The following is a 24,845-nucleotide window of genomic DNA, read 5'->3' as shown; positions in this document are numbered from 1 at the left end:
TCTAACTAGCAAGTGGTGCTTGCCAGAGGCTGGGCTGGCCAGTCTGAGCGCCTCGGGGTCCTGCTGTCCCCAACCCCCAGCACTCACGCCCCATCTGGCTTCTTACCTGACCCTGTGGATCAAACTCGGGTCCCTGTGCTGAACAGCAATCGAGTCGTCTCCCAAGCCCCTTAAACAGGGCCTAATGGATTTACTGATAAAAGTTCCTTCTTCTATACTATTAGCACCCATTTTCCTTAGACTACAGAATTCCATTGCTCCACGCTTCTAGTTAAGATGCACACTATTTGTTTAGAACTCTGTGGTATGAAATTGGGCCAGGCATTTTCAAATATCCATAAAATAAATTTTAAAATGTTTTCCCTCAGAAAGACAGATAATTTGGTCACAGAGAGTTGATTTCTGTTTCCTTTGTTTTCTTTTCTTATTTTTTTTAGCAGCTTGGTAAGCCAATTTTCTACTTAGACTCTACTGTTAAAACTCTCATTTGCTTCAGTATGTGGGCTTTATCCTTTCCATGGTCTGTTATGCAAAAAAGATGGCTTCGGGGGTTTTTGTTTTTGTTTTTTAAGTTTGCTGTAAAGCAGTGGGTCTCATCTTGGATGAACACGAGATCACCTAGGGAACCTGAAGCAGATTACTGATGCCCCCTCCTGACCAGAGACTCTGATGGAAGGAGTGTGGCAGCCCAGTCTCAGAAGCTCTGCAGGCGACTGTGATGCATTACCCGGCTAGGAACACTGTCCAGATAAAAGCTTATTATCTGGCGGGGGGGGGGGGGGTGGGCGCTAGATGGGAATTTTTTTTTATAATTCTAAAGTTTAACAGATTCAAAGATTATTCAATTTCTTCTCTATGAAGATTTCCCCTTTTGGTTATAATTTCAGTGCTTAAAAGCATATTGACTTATGATTCTGATGATCCGTTTAAAAAGACTGATGTTGCTAGAGAAAAGGAAACTACTTTCAGCCACTGGTGGCTTTAACTTATAACATGCCAAAATGTTCCTGTTAAAGTTTAAGTCTTCACACGACAAAGTAAACCAAGTATTTCCCCCTAAAAACATTGATTTACCTTTTACATAGTGAAATTCACAAAAGTTCCTGGAAAAAAAATTATAAATATTTTGAACAGTTGAATTTTGATAGCGCAACTGAAAGGGACAAAAGCTCAAACAAAAGCCTTGTCAAGAAAATGAATTGCATGCAACAGAATATCAGAAGTGAAAGAGAGTGGATTTGGGATGCAGGAGAATGCTTGCTTACCTAGTGACAGAGGCTCTGGGATAAATCCCGGGTAACACAAAAAGTGATACTCACATACCATATATACATTCATAAAAATAGGTCAGATGTTTCCATAAAGTGGACACTTTCATAAAAACTATGGAAACAACTCAACAAAACAGAATTGTACCCCCCACAAAGAGACTTAAACAACTCTTTAAAGATGGAATCATAATTTATCAAAATCTAGCGTATGTAATTTCCTTTGATACTGTTTCAGAGGGGAGAAAAGGCCAGCAAAGTCACTCCAGTGTTAATAAAGGCTTGAAGTTAAATCTAGAATAGCTAATAAAAGCAAGTGGAATTCGGTGCCCACCTCGTCTTTGAGCACACTGTAGAAGCCTTTTCGTAATCTTCTCACTATCTGAGTGGAATCAACCGCTTCGTGTTGGCTCCCACCATAGCTTACACGCACTCCACCTACAGCAAACTGGCACTCCCATGTACCTCAACGTTTTCATAATTGTCTCTCACTGGTTAAAAAAAATGTCCTTGAAGGCAAAATAGTTTCTTATTCCTACCATCTGGGATGAAACACAGTGCTCAGCAAGGTCATGCTCAAAGCTGCTCGCTACTTCAGGCAGAAACACCATTAATACAGGAAATGGGGAATAATGAGTCGGTGAGTAAATTCAGCCAGGGCTAGATTTATAGAAGAAAACAACGCTGGGAAGGTAGGTCAAGATCATTCTGGGTCAGGCTGAGCAGATACTGAAGACTTAAGTGGAAGTGACCAAAGCAGATCTGTGCTTTAGTTCCCATACTCGCACACTTTAGAGCCACCAGGGGCCTGGGGAGGACTTATGGGGCTTAACCTTACTATCTTAAAAATAAGAAAACTAAGGCCAGTTAGACTAGGTGATCTACCCAAACCAGAACACAGAACTGGGAACATTTACTGCAGAACTGGGGAAGTCCAGTTATTAAAGAACACATACATATCAGAAATAAAGGACTAGGACCCTTCAATATTCAAAGGCAGCCTAAAGCTGGACATGATAGCACATGCCTTCAAACTCAACAACCAAGAGACTGAGGCAGGAGGATGAGGAGTTTTAGGCTATGTAACAAAGCCCAGTCTCCAAAATAAACCAAACTCAAGAGACTGCAAGTTTATGCAGGTGGGGAAGAGAGGCACAGACCCGCGTATCGCCTCCCAGCACACTCGCTGAGAAAGACTTCTTAAATCTGAAGATTTAGAGGAAAACACTGGCACAGGCTTGCCCCACCAGTTAAAACTAAAACTAAAAAGGAGAGAACTCTTTTTACTTATAAAAAAGAAAACCAAAAGTTTCCGTTTACACAGGTACAAATTAAACACACACACAAGTTCATCCATGTGGATAGGTAAGTGACCACAGCCCTGCTGGGAACAGACGGCAGGAGGATGCCCACGTGACCGCAGGTGCTGTGCTCTCCTGGGCTCCCATCAGCAGTAGGTCCTGGGAGAGAACGCTGCGCTGAAGTCCCCCTTGCCCCACTGGTGATACGCCATCACAGGGGCTTACACAAAACGGTCCTGGACTGGTGCTTGTTAAGGTAGCTGGTAGCATGGCTTTTCCAGGTACGAAATCCTCAACAACAAACAGGACTGGTGACAATGACAACAGTGATCGTAAGTTTGCTGTGCACGTGTTGCTGTAAAGGATACACTGTTTTCACTAGTTTAACTCTACTTTCAAATAGTGAAACTCCAGCACCTAGAGGATGATAACTTATTCCAGCAGACAGCGAGGCAGGGGCAGAACCAGCATGTGAACCAGAAGCCTGTGCTCTCAATCACTACACTATCTCAGCCAGTCTGGAATTGTCTACTTATGCTCCAGCTACGCTACATTTTAGGATCTCATTTTATATTCAATTTCCTTTTGAATATTTGAAAATATAAATTATAGGCTTAAAATGTATTCACACATATTTCAGAATAGGAAAACCAGTAATACTATTTTATTTGCACTTCATTAAAATGGATGCATTTGTTTGAGATTTACCTGCAGTCCTCCTTGAGTAAGACCCAGGAGCAACAGATTCGCTCTGTCCTTCTCAGAAGAGATTGGAGTCCAAGGCCAAGCGCCATCACTGGCCAGCGGCCACCAGCAGACAACTACGTCCTCCGTGGAACTGACAGCTAAGCGGCGCTCTAGTGTCCTGTGTGCTGGGCCAGGTAAGTCATAATAGGAAACCTAATGGTCAGCAAACAAAAACATATGAAAACATTTATTTTAAAGGATGAAAAATCATCCGAGTATTTCCAAAAAAATCAAAGCATCTGTAAATGCAATAAACACAAGTAAATATGCACCTTTCACATGTTTCTATGAGGGTGTCAGGATTTACCAAATTCCTTTGACACATATATAAAAAAGACATATGTTCAAAATTTTCCCAATTTTTAGCAAAGAAACGAAAAAAAGAAATGTGAGTTAGGGAGGAACTAGATATAACAATTCCAATCAATACAAAATGTGCAGTCATGGTTGCTTGACAGCATCGACCTACACAGAGGGTTCAGGACCGGCTATATTAAATGACAGGCGCGGCGCTGCTGACCAAGAGTGTCTCACTACTATCTAAGACATAACATGGTGACAATGGCTGACAACAATCAAGGGAGAAACAACTCGAGGCAAATATCTCTTAAAAGAATATATTAGACATGTACACACATATTCTGCATAAAAGGGATAAGCCATGGCATCATACATGAAAGTTTATGCAGCTTCTGAGAATTACACTTCTCTTTCTTAGGAAGGATTTGCCGAATTTATTATTCAAACTATGTTATTTTGGAACATGGTTATTTGAAAACATAAGCACGGCACCATCTGGGTGACACATGCCAAGGAAATATAGATTGCACCGTATTTCTGCTTAAGGAATTAATGGAAGGTTGATAGCTTGGAAGGAAAAAAAACTATCTTGCCATTGCTGGTCAGCAATAATCGAACCACTTTCTGGGGATTAAGCGCATGGCTAAGCCTACTGGACCAGACACTAGCAAAGGGCAGGGGGTCCTCTTATCAGAGAAATGCTTCTGGAGCCAGTCTCACTACATGACAGATTGCTTTCATATTCCTGTCTGCAAGGCAACAAAGGATGGCAGTAATGCGATAATGCCAGAGTGCAATGGGTGTTAAGAACCCGTTGCATTTATGTATTGTATTTAGTAAATAATCAGGCTCATCCAAATTGTGATCTCACCACTCAACCAAGGCCATTAAAATCAAGGTTAATGCTTTAATAATCCTCTGCTATTTTTTTTCCAACGTGGTCAAAAGGAACTCTTTTCTATTTGCATGGCCATAATATTATTGACCTCTTCATCCTCTGAATACACATCAAAAGGAACCAAAAATCAAAGTAATTACCAGTGTTGTTCTCTCCTAGTAAACATTTAGCTCCTTGTGCTGTCCCTCAACTGTTAAACCGAATTAGATTTTTAAAATGTGGACAGGGAAGCTTGTGAAAGGTCAACACTTCCAGGATATTTACCCTGAAATTCTTCTGGTCAAAATTATTTCAGTGTGAAATAATTAAATTATGGCACAACTGGACAGAAAACCTGAATTATACTCAATGTAAGTCCTTGTTCTAAAACTCAAATGGACAATGGGAAAACACAGATGCATTTATATTTTAAGTAGAAATACTTATAGTTAAGTTTTTATGAAATCATTATAACTTCCTTCTTACTTGAGAGAAATACTATAATCACTAAATATTTAAAGACACATGTACATTATATTCAGGTATCCAGCTTGCCATGTAGGCATGCTATAAATTTCTAGATGATGAAGTAAGGTAAAAAGAAGTGACTGGCAGATTCAGTTTTCGTACAATGCAGAGCAGTTGTTGTTTGAGATTTTACGTTTCCTGTGGATTTTAATGGCATTGGTGTTCTGCATTGACGCTCAAAAGAGCAGGGAACATGGATAAGTTTTTACATTATTCTTCCAGTTGATAAATGGTGGCATTCACTATTTTCAAACATTGCAGTAAGAAATGAAATCCACGGTCTGTCCAGAAGGGAACATATTCCTCTATTGTGCAACAACGATGGGAAGTGCCAAAAGTCTCCCAAGTCCAAAGGCAGAAATAATGTGCTAATTCCCCTATTGAAGCAATATAGGGCCAAAAAGTAGGCCTATTTTTTTGTATTTTTTCTTATGCTGCTGACGCCCCTGCAGTTTTTTTAGCTCTCATTAGCTACCATCTTTTAGTCCAAGACGTCATGCAGTTACCCATCACACCTGAAACAGAAGGAGCTAGTCATACAGGATTTTACACAATATGGTTAATAACACTGTAAATGGCATTAGCTAAGGAATAATGATATATTTTTAAAAACCAACATTAGGAAAAAACATTAAAATCAATCTAGTTAACCACTTTGAGCGAAGGCAATGTTGTAATAACATTAAAGGGAAACTTTTATTTTTTTGACTGACTAAATATAATACATGAATATCATAAATTGCCAAGTAGAGAAAATCATTATCATGCAAATTTTATAGAAGCTCTACAAATCTGGCATACAAGCCAGAACGTATTTTATTATCACAATGACAAACCGATTTCAGGTAACTTTCCATGTTAAAAAGTAAGTTAAACTCTGTCTTATAAAAATAGATGTTTCTTTTAAACAAATTATATCTTTGTTAAACTCTTTCTTATAAGAAGATATGCTTCTTTTAAACGAATTATATCTTTCTTATGCCATTATTACTACAATCATCATAAATAACAATTCCAAAGTACAGAAAGTTAGGTACAAAAAATACAGCTTCTAAACACACACAACAATTACAAGCCACAGGGCCGGTTTTGCCTCTGTTATAGACACTTGAGGATAGCATATATGTGCATCACTTTTAAGAAAGCTGTATATCAGCTCTGTTCCCACTGAACAGTGAACTGTCTCAAATCCACGTCACAGAGGCTGGATCAATCTTGCAAACACAAGTCATTGCTGAAAAGATGCCTTGAACTGAAACAGCCTGGAAAATGTATTAGATGCTCAGCCTTGCAGAGAGCATGCCTTCCCAGCAGTTAAAATGTAAGGTGGAAAATTTAAGCACATCATTTAAAATAAAAATCTTGCCTTAACAGATGTAAAGTCCATGATATGGGGAAACAAATTACCTGGAGTTAGCAGAGGGAGAAAAACTAACACACTGAAAGAAATTTCTTTTTGTATTTCCTCTAGTTATAGTTGGGGTGGGATGTGAGGGTCTTCCCACAACTTATTATATTTTCTATTAATCTTTGAAAGATCCTTCTTCCTTCTTTCCTTTCTTAGACTGAAAACCAGAGTAGCTATATGGATACTTACTGGAATGTGAAAACGTAATACATACTAACATTAGCATGAAAGCCAGCTTTGCCCTCCATAAGCTCAAATACGCCACCCTTAGGCCTACACCACAGGAAAGGTACAGGCAGACTCAGGCTTCCTGAAATCCACAGACGTTCAAGAGTAAACCCATAACATTAACTCCTGCAAAGCTCTAGTGTGCCTTAATGACTAAGACTACATACATTGAGATCTCTACCTTATAATCCAAGGCTGAGAGCTTTTCCAGTCTCTTATTTACATCAAGAGAATCCATCTTCTTTGTAAACTGAATAAAACATAGTTTGTTTTGTGCCAAAAAGGAGAAGATGATGAAACTGTCTGTAAGAAGAGCTAAAACAGGGATTTAATGATCCCAAGTTAGACCCAAGTTATAACAAGTTAATACATTTCCACTGAAATATCATTAAAAGATACTGTCAGAAAATAAATATTAATTGAAGTTGCTAACGTCTCCCAAATCCATTCTGAATGATGTTAATGATAGCAGACATGAACAATAACCACCAATACAATAATATGGCTTGGATATTTTCCACTCTGTTTCAGTGACTCTTTCCATGAAACCCAATGTTTGAAGACCACCACCAAAGGAAGTTTGAGACCCAGAGCTCAAAGCAGGTAAGAGGCTGGGCATGGTGGCACATACCTTTAACTCCAACACTTGAAGACAGAGACAGGCAAAATGTGAGGCCAGGCAGAGATACATAGTAAGAGTCTCAAAAAAGGCATAAAAAAGATTAAAGAGACTGTGTTTATGTACTATTTCTACATTCATATATTCATATAAGTCATTTGAGAATAAGTAGATTGATACTGATCAGTGTTCTCTATGGAGTTTTTTTTTTTAATTTTTCATCTATGGCCTGGTGGTGGTGGCACATGCCCTTAATCCCAGAACTAGGGAGGTAGAGGCAGGTGAATTTGAAGCCAGCCTGGTCTACAGAGTGAATTCCAGGACAGCCAGGACCACACAGAGAAACCATGATTTGAAAAACCACCCAATGAGTGAGGAGTGAGTGCCCGAACCGCGGCAGCTGCCCGGAGAGGGACCACCGACTCTCCACAACTCCCCCTGCCACCAGCACACTTCCTGCTCTTCCTGCAGGGGTTATTCTCCCCGGATACCGCCTCTCTCTCCCTGTCCCTTCCCAGCTTGCACCCAGAATCTTCTCCCCCTCCCCCTGCCTCATCCTCCCATCTTTGGGGCCACAAAATCCCACAGCTCACCCTGTTTGGGCTCTGGGGACCTGGAATTGAGTGCACCCAGGCCGGTGGGAGGTCCCCTCCTTCATTTGACTGCCCGGGGCAAGGTAGGCCTTTGTCTGAGAGCTGCTTGGCCTGCAAGGGGACCTGACAGTCTGCCAGAGGATCCATCATTCTTTGGGGTGTCCTGCTCCAGTTCTAAGGCCATCCACCCAAAGGGGTCAGACTCTGGCCTCCAGGCAGGTCTGAGGATTCCTGTGGAGGGGTGCGGGCTCCTTCAGATTGTGCTGCCAGGTTCGCTGTGTGGTATTCCATCCCGCCCTGTCCCCACCTTGGCCCTTTTGTCTGGGCTGCGACCCTGGGCTGCCTGGAATCCCTGATCCTGTGCCCTGACATTCCATCTGAACTGGACACCAAACACCTCCGCGCTCCTTTTGAAGGAAGAGATGGGCAGGCGCCAATGCAGGAGCTCCTCCAACAACATGAAAGGCAACATGACATCACCACAATCCAGACATCCCGAAACAACAAGAATTGAACACCCTACCCCAGAAGATATAGAAGAAACCGAAATTAAACAGTACTTTATGAAAATAATAGAGGACCTTAAATAGGAGGTAAAAAACTGCCATAAAGAAATGGAGATGACAAACAAAAAGGTAGACGAAATAAATAAATCTCTCAAAGATACCCAAGAAAAACAAGAAAAACAAGAAAAAGCAATCAAACAGGTAAGGGAAACAGTACAAGACCTGATAAATGAAATGGAGGTATTGAAGAAAACACAATCTGAGGGACGACTGGAAATGGAAACTCTGAGTAAACAAACAGAAACTTCAGAGACAAGTATTTCCAACCGAATACAAGAGATGGAAGAAAGAATCTCGGACTCTGAAGATACTATAGAGGAAATAAACTCACAGATTAAAGAACTAAACAAATCTAACAAATTCTTAACACAAAACATTCAGGAAATCTGGGACACCATGAAAAGACCAAACCTAAGAATAATTGGGGTAGAAGAAGGAGAAGAATTACAACTCAAAGGCCCAGAAAACATATTCAACAAAATTATAGAAGAAAACTTCCCCAACCTAAAGAAGGATGTTCCTATGAAGGTACAAGAAGCCTACAGAACACCAAATAGACTGGATCAAAAGAAAGCATCCCCACGCCATATAATAATCAAAACACAAAACATACAGAATAAAGAACAGATATTAAGAGCTGCAAAGGAAAAAGGTCAAGTAACATATAAAGGGAAACCTATCAGAATTACACCTGATTTCTCAATGGAAACCATGAAAGCCAGAAGAGCTTGGATAGATGTGCTACAGACACTTAGGGAACATGGATGCAAGCCTAGACTATTATACCCAGCAAAGATTGCATTCACCATTGATGGAGAAAACAAGATATTCCAGGACAAAAACAGATTTAAACAATACGCAGCCACAAATCCAGCCTTGCAGAAAGTAATAGAAGGAAAATCACAAACCAAGGAGTCCAACAACGCCGACAATAACTCAGGCATCTAGCGACCCTTCACCAGCACAACTAGAAGAAGGGAAACACACAAACTCTACTACTAAAAATGACTGAAGTTAACAACCACTGGTCATTAATATCACTTAATATCAATGGACTCAATTCACCTATAAAAAGGCACAGGCTAAGAGACTGGATACGAAAACAGAATCCAACATTTTGCTGTTTACAAGAAACACACCTCAACCACAAAGACAGACATCTACTCAGAGTAAAGGGTTGGGAAAAGGTTTATCAAGCAAATGGCCCTAAGAAACAAGCGGGTGTGGCCATACTAATTTCCAACAAAGTTGACTTCAAACTAAAATCAATCAGAAGAGATGGAAAGGGACACTTTATACTCATAACAGGAAAAATCCATCAGAATGAAGTCTCAATCCTGAATATCTATGCCCCTAATATAAAAGCTCCCACTTATGTAAAAGAAACACTTCTAGAACTCAAGGCAGCCATCAAACCACACACACTAATAGTTGGAGACTTCAACTCTCCTCTCTCACCAATGGACAGGTCAATCAGACAGAAACCTAACAGAGAATTGAAAGACTTAATGGAGGTAATGAACCAAATGGACTTAACAGACATCTATAGAACATTCCACCCAAATAGGAAAGAATATACCTTCTTCTCTGCGGCTCATGGAACCTTTTCGAAAATTGACCATATACTTGGTAACAAAGCAAACTTCCACAGTTACAAAAAAATATTAGTAACCACCTGTGTCTTATCGGATCATCATGGATTAAAATTAGAATTCAACAACAATGCTACCCCCAGAAAACCCACAAACTCATGGAAACTGAACAGTCAACTACTGACCCACACCTGGGTCAAGGAAGAAATAAAGAAAGAAATTAAAGTCTTTCTTGAATTTAATGAAAACAAAGACACAACATACTCAAACCTATGGGACACAATGAAAGCAGTGCTAAGAGGAAAGTTCATAGCACTAGGTGCCCACTTAAAGAAAACGGAGAAAGCGCTCATTGGTGACTTAACAGCACACCTGAAAGCTCTGGAAAAAAAAGAAGCAGACTCACCTAGGAGAAGTAGAAGACTGGAAATAATCAAATTGAGGGCAGAAATCAACAAAATAGAAACACAGAAAACAATCCAAAGAATCAATGAAACAAGAAGCTGGTTCTTGGAGAAAATCAACAAGATTGACAAACCCTTAGCCAAACTAATCAAACGGCAGAGGGAGAACACGCAAATTAACAAGATCAGAAATGAAAAGGGGGACATAACCACAGACACAGAGGAAATTCAGAAAATCATTAGATCTTACTACAAAAGCCTGTATGCCACAAAATTGGAAAATGTAAAAGAAATGGACAGTTTTTTAGATAAATACCATATACCAAAGTTAAACCAGGACCAGGTAAATGCTCTAAATCGTCCTGTTAGTCGCGAAGAATTAGAAACTGTTATCAGAAACCTCCCTACCAAAAAGAGCCCAGGACCAGATGGTTTCAATGTGGAATTCTACCAGAACTTCCAAGAAGACCTAATACCTATACTCCTTAAGGTATTTCATAATATAGAAACACAAGAGTCACTGCCAAATTCCTTCTATGAAGCTACAGTTACCCTGATACCTAAACCACACAAAGACTCAACCAAGAAAGAGAATTACAGGCCAATCTCACTCATGAACATTGACGCAAAAATCCTCAATAAAATACTGGCAAACCGAATCCAAGAACACATTAGAAAAATTATCCATTACGATCAAGTAGGCTTCATCCCAGAGATGCAGGGCTGGTTCAACATACAAAAATCTATTAATGTAATCCATCATATAAACAAACTGAAGGAAAAAAACCATATGGTCATCTCATTAGATGCTGAAAAAGCATTTGACAAAATTCAGCACTCTTTTATGATAAAGGTCTTGGAGAGATTAGGGATACAAGGGTCATTCCTAAATATAATAAAAGCTATTTACAGCAAGCCGACAGCTAACATCAAATTAAATGGAGAGAAACTCAAGGCTATCCCACTAAATTCAGGAACACGACAAGGCTGTCCACTCTCTCCTTATCTCTTCAATATAGTGCTTGAAGTTCTAGCAATAGCAATAAGACAACATAAGGGAATCAAGGGGATTCAATTTCGAAAGGAAGAAGTTAAACTTTCATTATTTGCAGATGATATGATAGTATACATAAGCGACCCCAAAAACTCCACCAAAGAACTCCTACAGCTGATAAACTCCTTCAGTAACGTGGCAGGATACAAGATCAACTCCAAAAAATCAGTCGCCCTCCTATACACAAAGGATAAGGAAGCAGAGAGGGAAATCAGAGAAGTATCACCTTTCACAATAGCCACAAATAGCATAAGATATCTGGGAGTATCGCTAACCAAGGAAGTGAAGGATTTATTTGACAAGAACTTTAAGTCTTTGAAGAAAGAAATTGAAGAGGATACCAGAAAATGGAAGGATCTCCCCTGCTCGTGGATTGGGAGGATCAACATAGTAAAAATGGCAATTCTACCAAAAGCAATCTATAGATTCAATGCAATCCCTATCAAGGTCCCATTAAAATTCTTCACAGAGATTGAGAGGACAATAATCAACTTTATATGGAAAAACAAGAAACCCAGGATAGCCAAAAAAATCTTATACAATAAAGGTACTTCTGGAGGCATTACCATCCCTGACTTCAAACTCTATTACAAAGCTACAGTATTGAAAACGGCTTGGTATTGGCATAAAAACAGAGAAGTTGACCAATGGAATCGTATAGAAGACCCGGATCTTAAACCACAAACCTATGAACACCTGATTTTTGATAAAGGAGCCAAAAGTACACAATGGAAGAAAGAGGGCATCTTCAACAAATGGTGCTGGCATAACTGGATGTCAACCTGTAGAAGAATGAAAGTAGATCCATATCTATCACCATGCACAAAACTCAAGTCCAAATGGATTAAAGACCTCAATATTAATTTGAACACATTAAGCTTGATAGAGGAGAAAGTGGGAAGTACTCTACAACAAATGGGCACAGGGAACCGTTTCCTATGCATAACCCCAGCTGCACAGACCTTAAGGGCAACATTGAATAAATGGGACCTCCTGAAGTTGAGCAGCTTCTGTAAAGCAAAGGACATTGTCACTAAGACACAAAGGCAGCCTACTGACTGGGAAAAGATCTTCACCAACCCTGCAACTGACAAAGGTCTGATCTCTAAAATATATAAGGAACTCAAGAGACTAGACGGTAAAATGCCAATTAACCCAATTAAAAAATGGGGCACTGAACTGAACAGAGAATTCTCAACAGAAGAAGTTCGAATGGCCAAAAGACACTTAAGGTCATGCTCAACCTCCCTAGCTATCAGGGAAATGCAAATCAAAACAACTTTGAGATATCATCTTACACCTGTCAGATTGGCTAAAATCCAAAACACCAATAATAACCTTTGCTGGAGAGGTTGTGGGGTAAGGGGCACACTCATCCATTGCTGGTGGGAATGCAAACTTGTGCAACCACTTTGGAAAGCAGTGTGGCGGTTTCTCAGGAAATTCGGGATCAACCTACTCCAGGACCCAGCAATTCCACTATTGGGAATCTACCCAAGAGATGCCCAATCATACAACAAAAGCATATGCTCATCTATGTTCATAGCAGCATTATTTGTAATAGCCAGATCCTGGAGACAGCCTAGATGCCCTTCAGTGGAAGAATGGATGAAGAAACTGTGGAATATATACATGCTAGAATACTACTCAGCGGTAAAAAACAATGACATCTTGAATTTTGCAGGCAAATGGATGGAAATAGAAAACACTATTCTGAGTGAGGTAACCCAGACCCATAAAGATGAACATGGGATGTACTCACTCATATTCGGTTTCTAGCCATAATTAAAGGACATCGAGCCTATAAGTTTGGGATCCTTGAGAAGATAATAAGAAGGTGAACTCCCAAAAAAGATATAGTAATCCTCCTGGATATTGGAAGTAGACACGATCGCCAGGCAAAATTGGGAACTTGAGGGTTGGGCAAGACTGGGCCAAGGGAAGATGGGGAGAGAAAAGTATGAAGGGGAGAGCGGAGGGAGCTCGGAGGAATGGGGTGCTTGGGATATAGGAAGGGTGGATATGAGAGCAGGGAAGCATATATCTTAATTTAAGGAGCTACCTGAGGGTTGTCAAGAGACTTGACCCTAGAGGGGTTCCCAGGTTTCCAGGGAGACGCCCCCAGTTAGTTCCTTGGGCAGCTGAGGAGAGGGAGCCTGAAAAGGCCAGTTCCTATAGCCATACTGATGAATTTCTTGCATATCACCATAGAACCTCCACCTGACGATAGATGAAGAAAATGACAGAGCCCCACCTTGGAGCACCGGACTGAGCTCCCAAGGTCCTGATGAGGAGCAGAAGGAGAGAGAACATGAGAAAGAAAGTCAGGACCGGGAGGGAACCTCCAGCTGGCGACAGATGGGGAAGGTGACTGAGCCCCACATTGGAGCACTGGACTGAGCTCCCAAGGTCCCGATGAGGAGCAGAAGGAGCGAGAACATGAGGGAGAAAGTCAGGAACGAGAGGGGTGCGTTCACTCATGGAAACGGTGGGACAGAACTAATGGGAGATCACCAACTCCAGTTGGAATGGGACTGATGGATCATGCGACCAAACCCGTCTCTCTGAGTGTGGCCAACAGCGGGGGCTGACTGAGAAGCAAAGGACAATGGCTCTGGGCTCTGATTGTTCTTCATGGACGGGCTCTGTGGGAGTCTTCTCAGCTTGGTCGATCACCTTCCTGGACCTGGGGGGAGTTGGGAGGACCTTGGTCTTAGCATAGAGTGGGGAACCCTGATGGCTCCTTGGCCTTGAGAGGGAGGGAGGGGAGGTATGGGTGGAGGGGAGGGGAGGGAAGGGGGAGAAGGAGGGGAGGGAAGGGGGAGAAGGAGGGGAGGGAGGGGGGAGGAGGAGGGAAGGAGATGGAAATTTTTAAATATAAAAAAAATAAACCATGAGGAAAAAAAAAAAAAAAGAAAAAGAAAAACCACCCAAAAAATTTTCTGTAATTCTTCTTTTGAGGACTTACAAACTGGGTGAAATAAAGTATGTATTACATAAATAATGTTTAATAATGAAGATCAGCAAAAAATACTTCTACAGCTTTATTTCTAAAGAATATAAATAGGTATGGGCTATGTAGAGCCATTACTATGTGAACTGCTCACAGGCAAAAAAAAAAAAAAAAGAAAGGAAGGGAGGGAGGGTGGGAGGGATATAGGGAGAAAAAGAGGAAGAGAGGGAGGAAGGAGGAAGGGAGGAAGGGAGGGAGGGAGGAAGGAAGGAAAGAAGGAAGGAAGGAGTCACTAAACTAAAGTCCACACTTTGCCCACCCGCCTCTGGATGCACATGCAGTGACCAGCAGGAGGTCTGCACAAGCACCAGAGACTCAGGAGAGCTGCCAAGAAATCACATTGCTATCGAGTCCCATCAGAGTGTGCAATTTGGGTACAAATGAAAGAAATGTGTGAAAAAAAGCAACTCGGACAGAAGAGTGTTGGAAGTTCCCTGTTCAATCTAGAAGAATATGAATTTGAGAAACCACCATAGTCAGTGCTATTTGCAAAGCCAATGACGAGTTTAATGAGAACACAACAGAACATCTCCACAGAGAAGCCCCTTGGCATCACACCCCTCCATGGTGGAGGAAGTGGCATGCCACACTCCTACTTCCAGCTGTTGTTATTGGTGGTGCTGCTAATGGTAGCCATCCTGCAGAGCACTTTCTTTAAAGTTTGCAGTTGTGCAAGACTGTCCTCAAAAGCGCTGAGTGGTGGTGCATACGCAGAAAGAGGCTTTCCCTCTCCCCTGGCCTCTGCTAGACCACATCTCCCTTTGCTATTCAATTTAAGATACTGTTTTTAATTTTTCATGATAATTTGGCCTGTTTTTAGATTTTTTTCTCTCCAAATAAAGGAAGAGAATTTTAAAATCCAGACTCAGCATAGCGTAGCAGAAAGAAAGTAGGTCACACTTGTGTTCGGATCCCAGCTCAGCTACTTCCTCACCACTTAAGACTGACAATTATCCCAAGTAGCTCATATTCACTTTATACTCTAGATATCTGCTTATCTACTAGAATGAGAATAACCATATCTTATATAGTCTCTTTGGCACCCACCATGGAACCTTTATGGCTCAATAAATGGCTTAAAATCTTCTGAATGTACTTCACACCAACCATGCACAGTACTGTTACTGAAGAGATTTGGCCTTCCTACTGCATCTGGTGCTGACTTGTGCTGTTTAGAAGTATAACCCCACGTTACTAAGAAGCTAGTATTCATTAACAAATAACAACACAGCTTCATATAGGAAGCAAAGTACTCAGGATATTTCACCAGTGCCTACCTTGGCATATTTGTGTTATTCATGCATAATTCATTTGGAAAAATTTGAATTGTCGACAACAGAGAAATTGTTTTTAATGAATGAGAAAAGCTGACTTTAAAATTATACTTAAAAATGTAAAGAAGAGATTGGAAAGTACTTAGACTCGGAGCCTAACACTTAACAAGAGTGCACGGACAGTAAATATTAGCTGAAGCCTGCTATTGGTCCCAGGGGTGGTAAGTATGCTATTACAAGCAATTACTTGTTGTGTTTGCAAGTCCCCGGTGGTAATAATTAGTCTACCTGTTGACAAAGTATGTCTCCTGCCCCACTGTTAATGTAGGCAATTGATTTGCACACGATTGTAATTACCATCACTGATGGTGTCTGAGATGAGCTTCCCCACCAGGCTTCTGTCAATCACCACTTTCTCCAGCTGAGGCCCGGAAAGGCTTAGGGACACCAGCACACCTGAACCAAAGAGGAGCTAAAACCAGGTAGGGGTGGGGGAAGAAAAGATATGTTGAAAATTAGGATCTCTTAAAAATATCTTTCTAATCATACAACTCACATATTTTCACAAGCATTCAAACCATGAAATTACAGTTTTCCTTCCCAGAAGAACAGTCACCGGCACTGTGAGAAGGAGACAGGCCGCTAACTGCTGCAGTGCTCTCAGGGCCCGAGGAAAGCTGTCTGCAGAAATTTAACGTGCTCTGTGTTTATCAGACACCCGATCTTCCAAATGCTTAAGAAATGGTCATGCAGAAAGAACGGCTCTGCTGTGTACTCAGAAAATGAAAAGTGTTGCATTCAACACTGAAAGGTTCATGTTTACATCAGAAGCTTAAAAACTATTTCTGGAGGTTGGACAGCCATCGCTGCTCACTGAATCCATAAAGTCTTGACTACAATATAAACAGCAAATTTGGAACTTAAGCCCAATTCACTTCCCCAAATAAAAATTTTTAACCAAAAACCATAACCAAGAAATATAAAATAAGACAATTAGGTAAACTGCTAAAAAATTTAAAGTCATATGTAATAGATGCCACCAATAATATCACAAGGAAAAACAAAGATAGCAAAGCCTTTGGCCTTCCAGGGCCAGTGTCCAGCAGCTGTTCACAGAAGGAGGCTGGATGGAGCCGTTGGAATTTTACAGCCTCCTTTCCATTTGGAGCAGCGTAATTCATTCATCTCCAAATGTTGAAAACTTCTGAAAGGACTCTGCATATGTGTGTGCTTGTTATCTATGGGATTTTGAAATATCAACATTGGAAGAAATTGTTTCACCTTCAAGGCAACAGACTCAAAGCTGATGAATCATGGAATAGCATATGGCATAAGAAGAAAAAAAAACCAATTGTTAGTAAACTAATCATGAACATGCCAGCCAAACTCAAAGACAACTATGACTTAAACAACATGGGGAATCCCCCGCCCACCTAGGCATCATGTCCCAGCTAGTGACGATGATTCTCTGCTAAGACAAATTTGGACATGTGTGAAAGATGAGCGGCATGAGGGACCAGAGTCTTTTGGGGAGGGGGAGACCACAGTTGCCTACTACTGGAATCTCTGTCCCAGGCAGCAGAAACCTTGCATGTATCTGACTTATAGACTGCTCTGCAGAGCCACAGCAGGACATGGGAAGAATACTCATCTTTAAGGAGTTTGGGAAGGAAAAGAAGGCATAGCTGTTCCAAGAGTTACAAAATACTTCAGAATTGAATTAACATCTACTGAATTAATCTGTCCTTACTACATATCTTGATAGCAAATGATTCACTATTTCTATGGGAATTTAACAGCACGTGGTCTTTGCTCCCCGAATTTTCCCTTCTCAGACTTTCAGAAAGACATGACGTGAGGCCCAATTTTCATATCTGTTTCTTTCAAGTCTGTTCAAGACATCACTAAATTATGTCCTCTTCTATTTATTTTTCTTAATAAAAATTTATACCTATTTTGCTAAGCATGCCTTCTCTTAGACACTGATGGCTGGTGACTGATAACACTGTCTTGGCCACATTTATCTTCGTACCTCCAGTGCTAAGCACATAGCAAGAACTCAGGAAACATGAGGAGAAAACTTATACCTAACTCATCATCATAGTAGATAATCACACTTAGAGGAAACTTAACTGAACCTTCCATTTTCACATGATACAGGTATAGCTGCAATCTGTCTGTAATCATGTACCTTGGCTGGGGAGGGAGCTCAGCTGGTAGAATACTTGCCTAGTAGGCAGGAAGACCTGAGGTATTGAAATTCTCTTAATTAATTTTATTTATTTTGTTATGTATATGTATATTCACATGCTAGCTGTACACATTGCCACAGTCTGCATATGAAGACCAGAGAAGAACTTGTAGATCTGAGTTCTCTCTTTCCTCCATCATATGGGTCACAGAAACCAAAGATGCATTGTAGGCTTTAGGAGAAACCTTTACTAGCTGAACCATCTTACCAGCTCAAAGTTTTGAGTTCTATATCAGGCATGGAATAAACTAGGCATGGTGGTGCAAGCCTGCAATCACAGCATGTGCGAGGTAGAAACAGGAGAATCAGAAGTTCAAGGACATCCTTGGCTATATAGTTAGCTGAAGGCCAGTTTGGACTGCTTGCTGCCTGACCCTATCTCTAAGAAAGGAAAACAAACAAAACAAAATACATGCAACATAGAACTGAGTACCAACAGTGACCAGAGGCTCACTACGTCTCTGATGGCTACCTTAATTGGGACAGCTCCAGTTGATTTAAACACATGGAAGGACATTCTTTTATCTATTTAACAAAACCTGAATGTTGATTACATGACATACCTGCAACTAAATTTAATGGCTCAAAAATGAATCAAATACAATCCTTAAAAGTAGTTAAACAGCCAATAGAAGTGATATGAGCAAGTGTAATAAAGTAGTGGCACCAAACCTATTATGCAGTTTGAATATACGTGGGCAACTGACTAAGGGGTGAGTCTAGGACTTGAGGTTAAAGCTACAGCTGCCTTCTTAGAGCTTCATCCTGTTTTCTCCAGTTGCACCTCTGTGTATAAAGAACAGCACAACGGTTAGAGCAGGACGCTGAAATCAATGGTGACCAGTTGTGTGACTCTGAGTTACTTAATATCTCTGTGTCTTCACTTTCTCATCTCAAATAAGACATGATACTATCGTCCTCAAGGATGAGGGTTAAGTAACTTTATTAACATAATTTGTAATAACGCCTGGCACAGTGTTTGCAATGATTACTGCTTTCCAACCATTCCTACGAGTTCTCATCACACTGCTTACCATCTCTGAAGTCATTTTTTTGTCTTAATAAACACTTAGCACCCATGCTGGACTCAGAATTGGACATGAAACCCTGGCCTCCAGGGGCCTGAGGCTTGACTCTTCTTTACTAATGCTGTGTGGACATGGTGTGAGCGTGTGTTCATGTCCTATGACGCACATCCCATGGGGCAGGCTTGGCCTTTAGAGGACAGCTCTTGGGAGCTGGTTCTCTTTCTCTGCCCTGGATTCCAAGAATCAAACTGGAGCCAACAGGCTTTTGTGGTAAGTGCTTTTACCCACTGAGCCACGGCATCAGCACTCCAGGTGCATTCTAATCAGAAAAAGGACAATCTTTTGACACTTTTCCAGTCTGCAATGATTTCGTAAGGGCATTTACTACCTTCAAGCTTCAGAACTTTGGAGCTAAATTTGCCCAACTTTCTCATTTCTTTCTCTGTATTTTCTGCTATCACCATCATTACCATGAAAGAATCATCCTCTCTGAACACAAGCTGCTCTACAGTATATAAACCCGTGCTATGCTATAAAATTCACTTCAAAAGGCTGTTTTTGTGGAAAGAGAAGAAACATGAAACTTAGGGGAATAGGTGCAAGAGGCAATTGATACTGGAGAAGATTCAAAAGCCAGAGTGTTACAGAGCAGTGGGAAGTGTGCAGAGATCACACAATCTGCACATGGAGATAGTAGCAGTGATTTGTGCACTTGAGTATGCCATTAGACCCTTTCATATACTTATTCATACGGCCAGTCAGCCCACACATATATATCCAGTGTATTAAATGAGCCAGGCACTGTTCTGAGTACTCAAACTACATCAGTGAATAAAGAAGCAATGCCTTGGTTTTCGCTATCCTCATGGAGCTTGGTTTTGAATGTGGATGTAGATAATAACAAATATAGCTCAAATATAATAGCAGTCAGTGCTAGGCTGTATGGAGGAAAAGCATAGCAAGCTGGAGATAGATTCTAGGAGGATGCTGCTTTGAGCATGAGGAATAATAAACAAAAGAACCTTCATGAGGAAATGTCATGTGAGCACAGATCCAAAGATAAGGAAGGGACAGCCTATGTAGGACCAGGAGAAATGGAATCCAAGGCAGAGGAACAACAGCACAAACTCTGCAGCAGACTACGCCATGGCTGACTAGGGAAAGCTGGCCCAGGGACCAAGGGGAACAAAAGGCAGGGGCCCTCACAGACAATAGTGTGCAGAGCGGGTCAAGGGCCAGCTTACACTGGAGCTTGTTAATGAGAAGACATTACATTCTGGCAGAAACCTGTATTAAGTAAGGGAGGGGCAAAAACACGCAATCCATTGGGAAATCCTTCCAGCCACCCTAAGAGAAGACAAGGACTTGAACCAGAACAGCCATACTAGAGAAAATGATGTGGACAGTCTTAAGACAGACCACTGTCCAACTTTACTGACAGCCTGTGGGCTATGCATTGCCAAGGATAGCTATGTATGTAACCCAACCCCAAGTGGTAAGCTTACTTAAAACATCATGGGATTTCTTCATTATCTATTTTTGAAAACTCAACTGTGTGGTACTTGAGCTTGACTGTAAACAACATCGTATCTCAATGTCAAAAGGTTGGATATGCCTGTAAGAGTAACCTCTAGCATTTGCTGAAGGGTTGAATATGACATGTTTTGCCTAAGCAACATGGTTTACTGAGGTAAGAAACGGTAGAGGCCAACTTTAGACTATATAGCATCAGAAGTTTGGTTTTCAACAAGTTAACTCACTACAGAATTACAAGTGAAGATAACCTTGCAAAAAGTAGGAATGGAGTCATCAACAATATCAAAGTCAAACACAGAAACAGATGAACGCTCTTTACAATTTAATGGAGAGAGAGAGAGAGAGAGAGAGAGAGAGAGAGAGAGAGAGAGAGAGATCTCAAGTCTGAGCTCAGGGGCTCTAGTGTCAGTGGGCTACATGTGTGACACTTGTGTCTCTCTCTGCAGGAGACAACACTGTATTTTCTACAGAAGGAGGACTGAATGATCCTTTTTCCCTTAAAATTCAGTTACACTTCTTAGTGAAAAGGGGTTTGGGTGCCTATTAAAATCAAGGTGTGTCTGCCAGTTTTGATTATTTAAGTGTCCTGTGACTAAAGCCATCCCTGATATCAGCTTTTGGGAATATGAATATACAAATTAATTAATAAACTACCTAGTGCATTTTCTGCGAGCCTGTTGGGGAACATCAGTTTTACAACTACTAGTGACAAAGAAAATCCTGGATGTGGTGCAGGAGATAACTAAAGGTTAAAAAATAAAAACGTCTGAAACTTAGGGAGAAAAATCTACCTAAAACAAAAGTTTCACTCACACCTTTGCCTTTCTCACCAAACATGTGCATATTTTAGTACTCCAAGATGGAGAGAGCCTTGGTATGACTTGGTAAGACAAGAAGGAAAAAGCATTCTACGGTTCTGTTCCGCAGCAAGGTGTAAGAATGTTCAGAAAGCTCAAAAAATGAGAGAGCAGTCCAAGGAACAAAGGAGGCTTCTGAGAGCAGCTGGGGAGACAAGTCGAGCCCCAGCCCCAGCCCCACCTGCACACCTCCCTGCAGTGGAGACACTGAGCAGCGCCGGGGTCTTTCCTTGTCACATGGGACCCATCTTCACTACCCTGCTCTGCTGCCTTTATCATTTCCTCTCTGTTGTCTTCAATAAGCTCAGGGATTTTGCTGTTGTTTATTTTGTTTTAAGAAACTCAGAAATGATTCTGGAGTTGTTCAGGTGGCTCTTCAAAGTGGTCTCATCTAACTGTGGCAGTCTGGACTGAACACCTAAGTGAAAGTAGAACAGCACTTAAGGAAAAAATATTATATCTATCTGATGGTAGCATTGATCAAAACATATAAACAACAAAACAATATGTTTAAATTCGACAGGTCTAAACCTATGTGAGTGCCTCCTGTACACATACAGAGGAAGACAGATGGAGACAGTGGGGTAAATTTAAGGCAGCTTAAATTGATTATATGTGTATAGAATACAGAGTATCTTAGAGGAAAATGGAGGCTTTAGTTAGCATAGGTAAGAAGAGGTGGATTAATCCACAACCCATAAAGACAACCAATGCATGGCTGGAGACGTGGCTAAGGAGGTGTGTATTCCTACGGTCTGAGCATGAAGGTCTGGGTTCAAATGCCCAGGAATCTCAGAAACCAGGTGTGGCAGTGCACATGGACTCAAGGATGAACTAGCTGTTCAAGTAACTCTGCGTGAGCTACTTCATACTATTGACCCAAAGAATGCCACTGAGTTCAATATTCTTACTGGGTAAGGGCACTGCCCTAAATCCATGTGTTTATTATCATATCTGAGTAAATATGAAAGGGGAAGGTAGGCAGGGTCAATATGAAAATCAACAATTGTTGATAGTCTTCCATGATGGTCATGCATCCAAAACAGACGCCATGAGGCATGAGGCCTATGGAGACAACTGAGCTAAGCACTACAGCCCACAGGGGCAACCCTCAGAGTAGTCTAGGGAAAAGAGCACCACAACAAAGTCTAATATAGCCCACTCAGGAAATCTGCAATAAAGACTAGGGTCACTGTTTATCACGTTGCCTGTAGAAAGTGCTTTCTGCAAGCTATTCTTTCATTCAGCAGAGAAACCATGCCTGATTAATCCACTGATTAATCAGTACAAAGACGAAGGTGAATTGGCTAAGATAGTGGTTCTCAACCTTCCTCATGTTATGGTGACCACAGGCATAAAATCATTTTCATTGTTACTTCATAACTGTAATTTTGCCACTGTTATAAATTGTAATGTAAATATCTTATAATGTAAGATATCTGATATGTGACCCAAAGGGGTCATGACCCATAGTTGAAAACCCCTGGGCTAAGATAAGAGTAAAAAGTTGAGTCACTATACAGAATCACTCCAGGACAAGAAACAAGAGGGGGAAAGTCTTCGTCTTGATAGAGAAGTGTTAACATGAAGTTTCAGCAAAGACCTATGTATATTGTTCAACATGGGAACAAATTCATGTCAAAAGATGTATCTTTCTGTTTTAGCTGCTTAAATTTAAGAACTATCATTTTATGTATTCTTACTATAAAACAGAAGATACTACACTTTAATCCTATATATTCCAAAATAAGAAAACTGATTATTCCTAGAACATATTCAGGTGGTCAAATTCACAAAAAGAATAAAATAAGGGAGTTTTTATATTGCCAGTTGTTTTAAAATCTAAAGGGATAGGAAATGAATAGTAAGACATATATAGCACATTGACATATGTTATCATCTACAGAAACCTGTGTACATGTTATAAAGAACAATAAATACTGGTGTATCTCATGTTCAGAACAAGCATGCAACTTAAGAAGAATATAATACGGTTGACTCACTAATTCCCAACCAGATGAGGACAGCCACTAACTAAAGGCCGCATAAACAGTGAAAGGTGAGGACAAGGCAGGTCCACTGCTAACAGCTCTACACCTGTGCTACCAAAGAGCACACTCATAATATCCTCAATTCCTCCTCTTTAGTTAACCTGTCTGCAACACCTCATGTTTGCTTTTCTTCACCCTAAGCCAACAGTTTTCAAGTGGGGTGATTTGGGACACCAGCCAGCAATGTCTGGTGACACTGTGGTGATCCCGTCTCAATTAGGGTTACTGCTGCTGTGATGAACACCACGACCAAAGAAACTTGGGGGGAGTTTATTCAGCTTATGCGTCCAAATCACAGTCCGTCATCAGGTACTCAAGCAGGGAACGGCAGGGAACGGAACGGACCTACACACAGGAGCTGAGGCAGAAGATAGAAAGGGGTGCTGCCTTCTGGCTTGCTCCTCATGGCTTGCTCCTCATGGCTGGCTCAGCCTGCTATCTTACAGAACCCAGGACCACCAGCTCAGGGATGGCACCATCCACAATGGGCGAGGCCCTCCCCCATCACTAATTAAGAAAATGCGCTACAGCCTGCAGCTGGATCTTATGGAGCCGTTTCCTCAGCTGAGGCTCCCTCCTCTGATGACTCCAGCTTGTGTCAAGCTGACAAGAAACAAGCTGATACATCGCCCTCTCTCTTAGTCACAGAGCCTTACCTGCAAGCAGTGCCTGGAAATGAGCTGTTGTGGAGGCCAAGGCTTTTCTACATCACCATCAAGCAGATCCGGCAGCTCCTTTAATACTAACCAACATTTTTCTCACACAAAGAAAGACGGTAAGCTGCCCTCTGTTGTGAACAAGGGCCTGATGGCATGGAGGTGTGGGCAGTGCACACTGCAGACACAGAGCCTGCAGGAGCTCTGCTTCCTGTTTCCCTCACAAGGTTCGGTGCTGTGATGACTACTGCCAGCTGTTAAGACAGAAGGAGCCCCAGGGCAAATCATGGAGTCACCGTAGCGTGTGCTAGAAAGATCCTGTTAGGACACCTCTGCTTTCACTCCAATTCCTTGCTCAATAATCAGTCTTCTTATCTATAATTTAGCCTCTTGAGCAATTCATCCATCAGGTGGGAGTGCCCCAGGCACACCAGCCGTGTCTATGACTCCAGATATAGCTCCGACTGAAACTGATAAACTGCCGCTGCAGTTAATAATAAATCAGCTGCTTCTGAGCTTGGCTATTGTGAATGTTGTTAGTACACGAAAATAAATAGAGATAACATAAGATGTAGATAAGTTTAATTAATCAGAATATTTCTGCCCACATCCAGGATACATTGTAAAATAGGGAATGAAATTTCCAGAGCTACAGATCTACACAAGCAGCACCTTTCCATTTCACTTTGGGGAG

General features: G+C 41.2%; 1 protein-coding gene across 3 annotated transcripts in view; it reads right to left on the bottom strand.

The window, feature by feature from the left end:
- The window catches only part of LOC119819887 (WD repeat containing planar cell polarity effector), a 271,505-nt gene that overhangs the window by 116,947 nt on the left and 129,713 nt on the right, over window positions 1–24,845 (bottom strand). For all 3 annotated transcript variants that reach the window (XR_005286302.1, XM_038338112.1, XM_038338117.1), the window contains exons 7-9: window positions 16,130–16,244; window positions 6,839–6,972; window positions 3,278–3,469 (exon numbers count right to left, since the gene is read on the bottom strand). Coding sequence is in view for 2 of the 3 variants with exons in the window: in XM_038338112.1 (XP_038194040.1) it covers window positions 3,278–3,469; window positions 6,839–6,972; window positions 16,130–16,244 (441 nt within the window). In the remaining variant the exon portion in view is untranslated. The remainder of the gene's footprint in view (window positions 1–3,277; window positions 3,470–6,838; window positions 6,973–16,129; window positions 16,245–24,845) is intronic.

Source organism: Arvicola amphibius, chromosome 1 (assembly GCF_903992535.2).
Source record: "Arvicola amphibius chromosome 1, mArvAmp1.2, whole genome shotgun sequence".
NCBI classification, from domain to species: domain Eukaryota; kingdom Metazoa; phylum Chordata; class Mammalia; order Rodentia; family Cricetidae; genus Arvicola; species Arvicola amphibius.
Note: the sequence above shows the minus strand (reverse complement) of the source record. Positions and strands in the feature narration are given on the sequence as shown.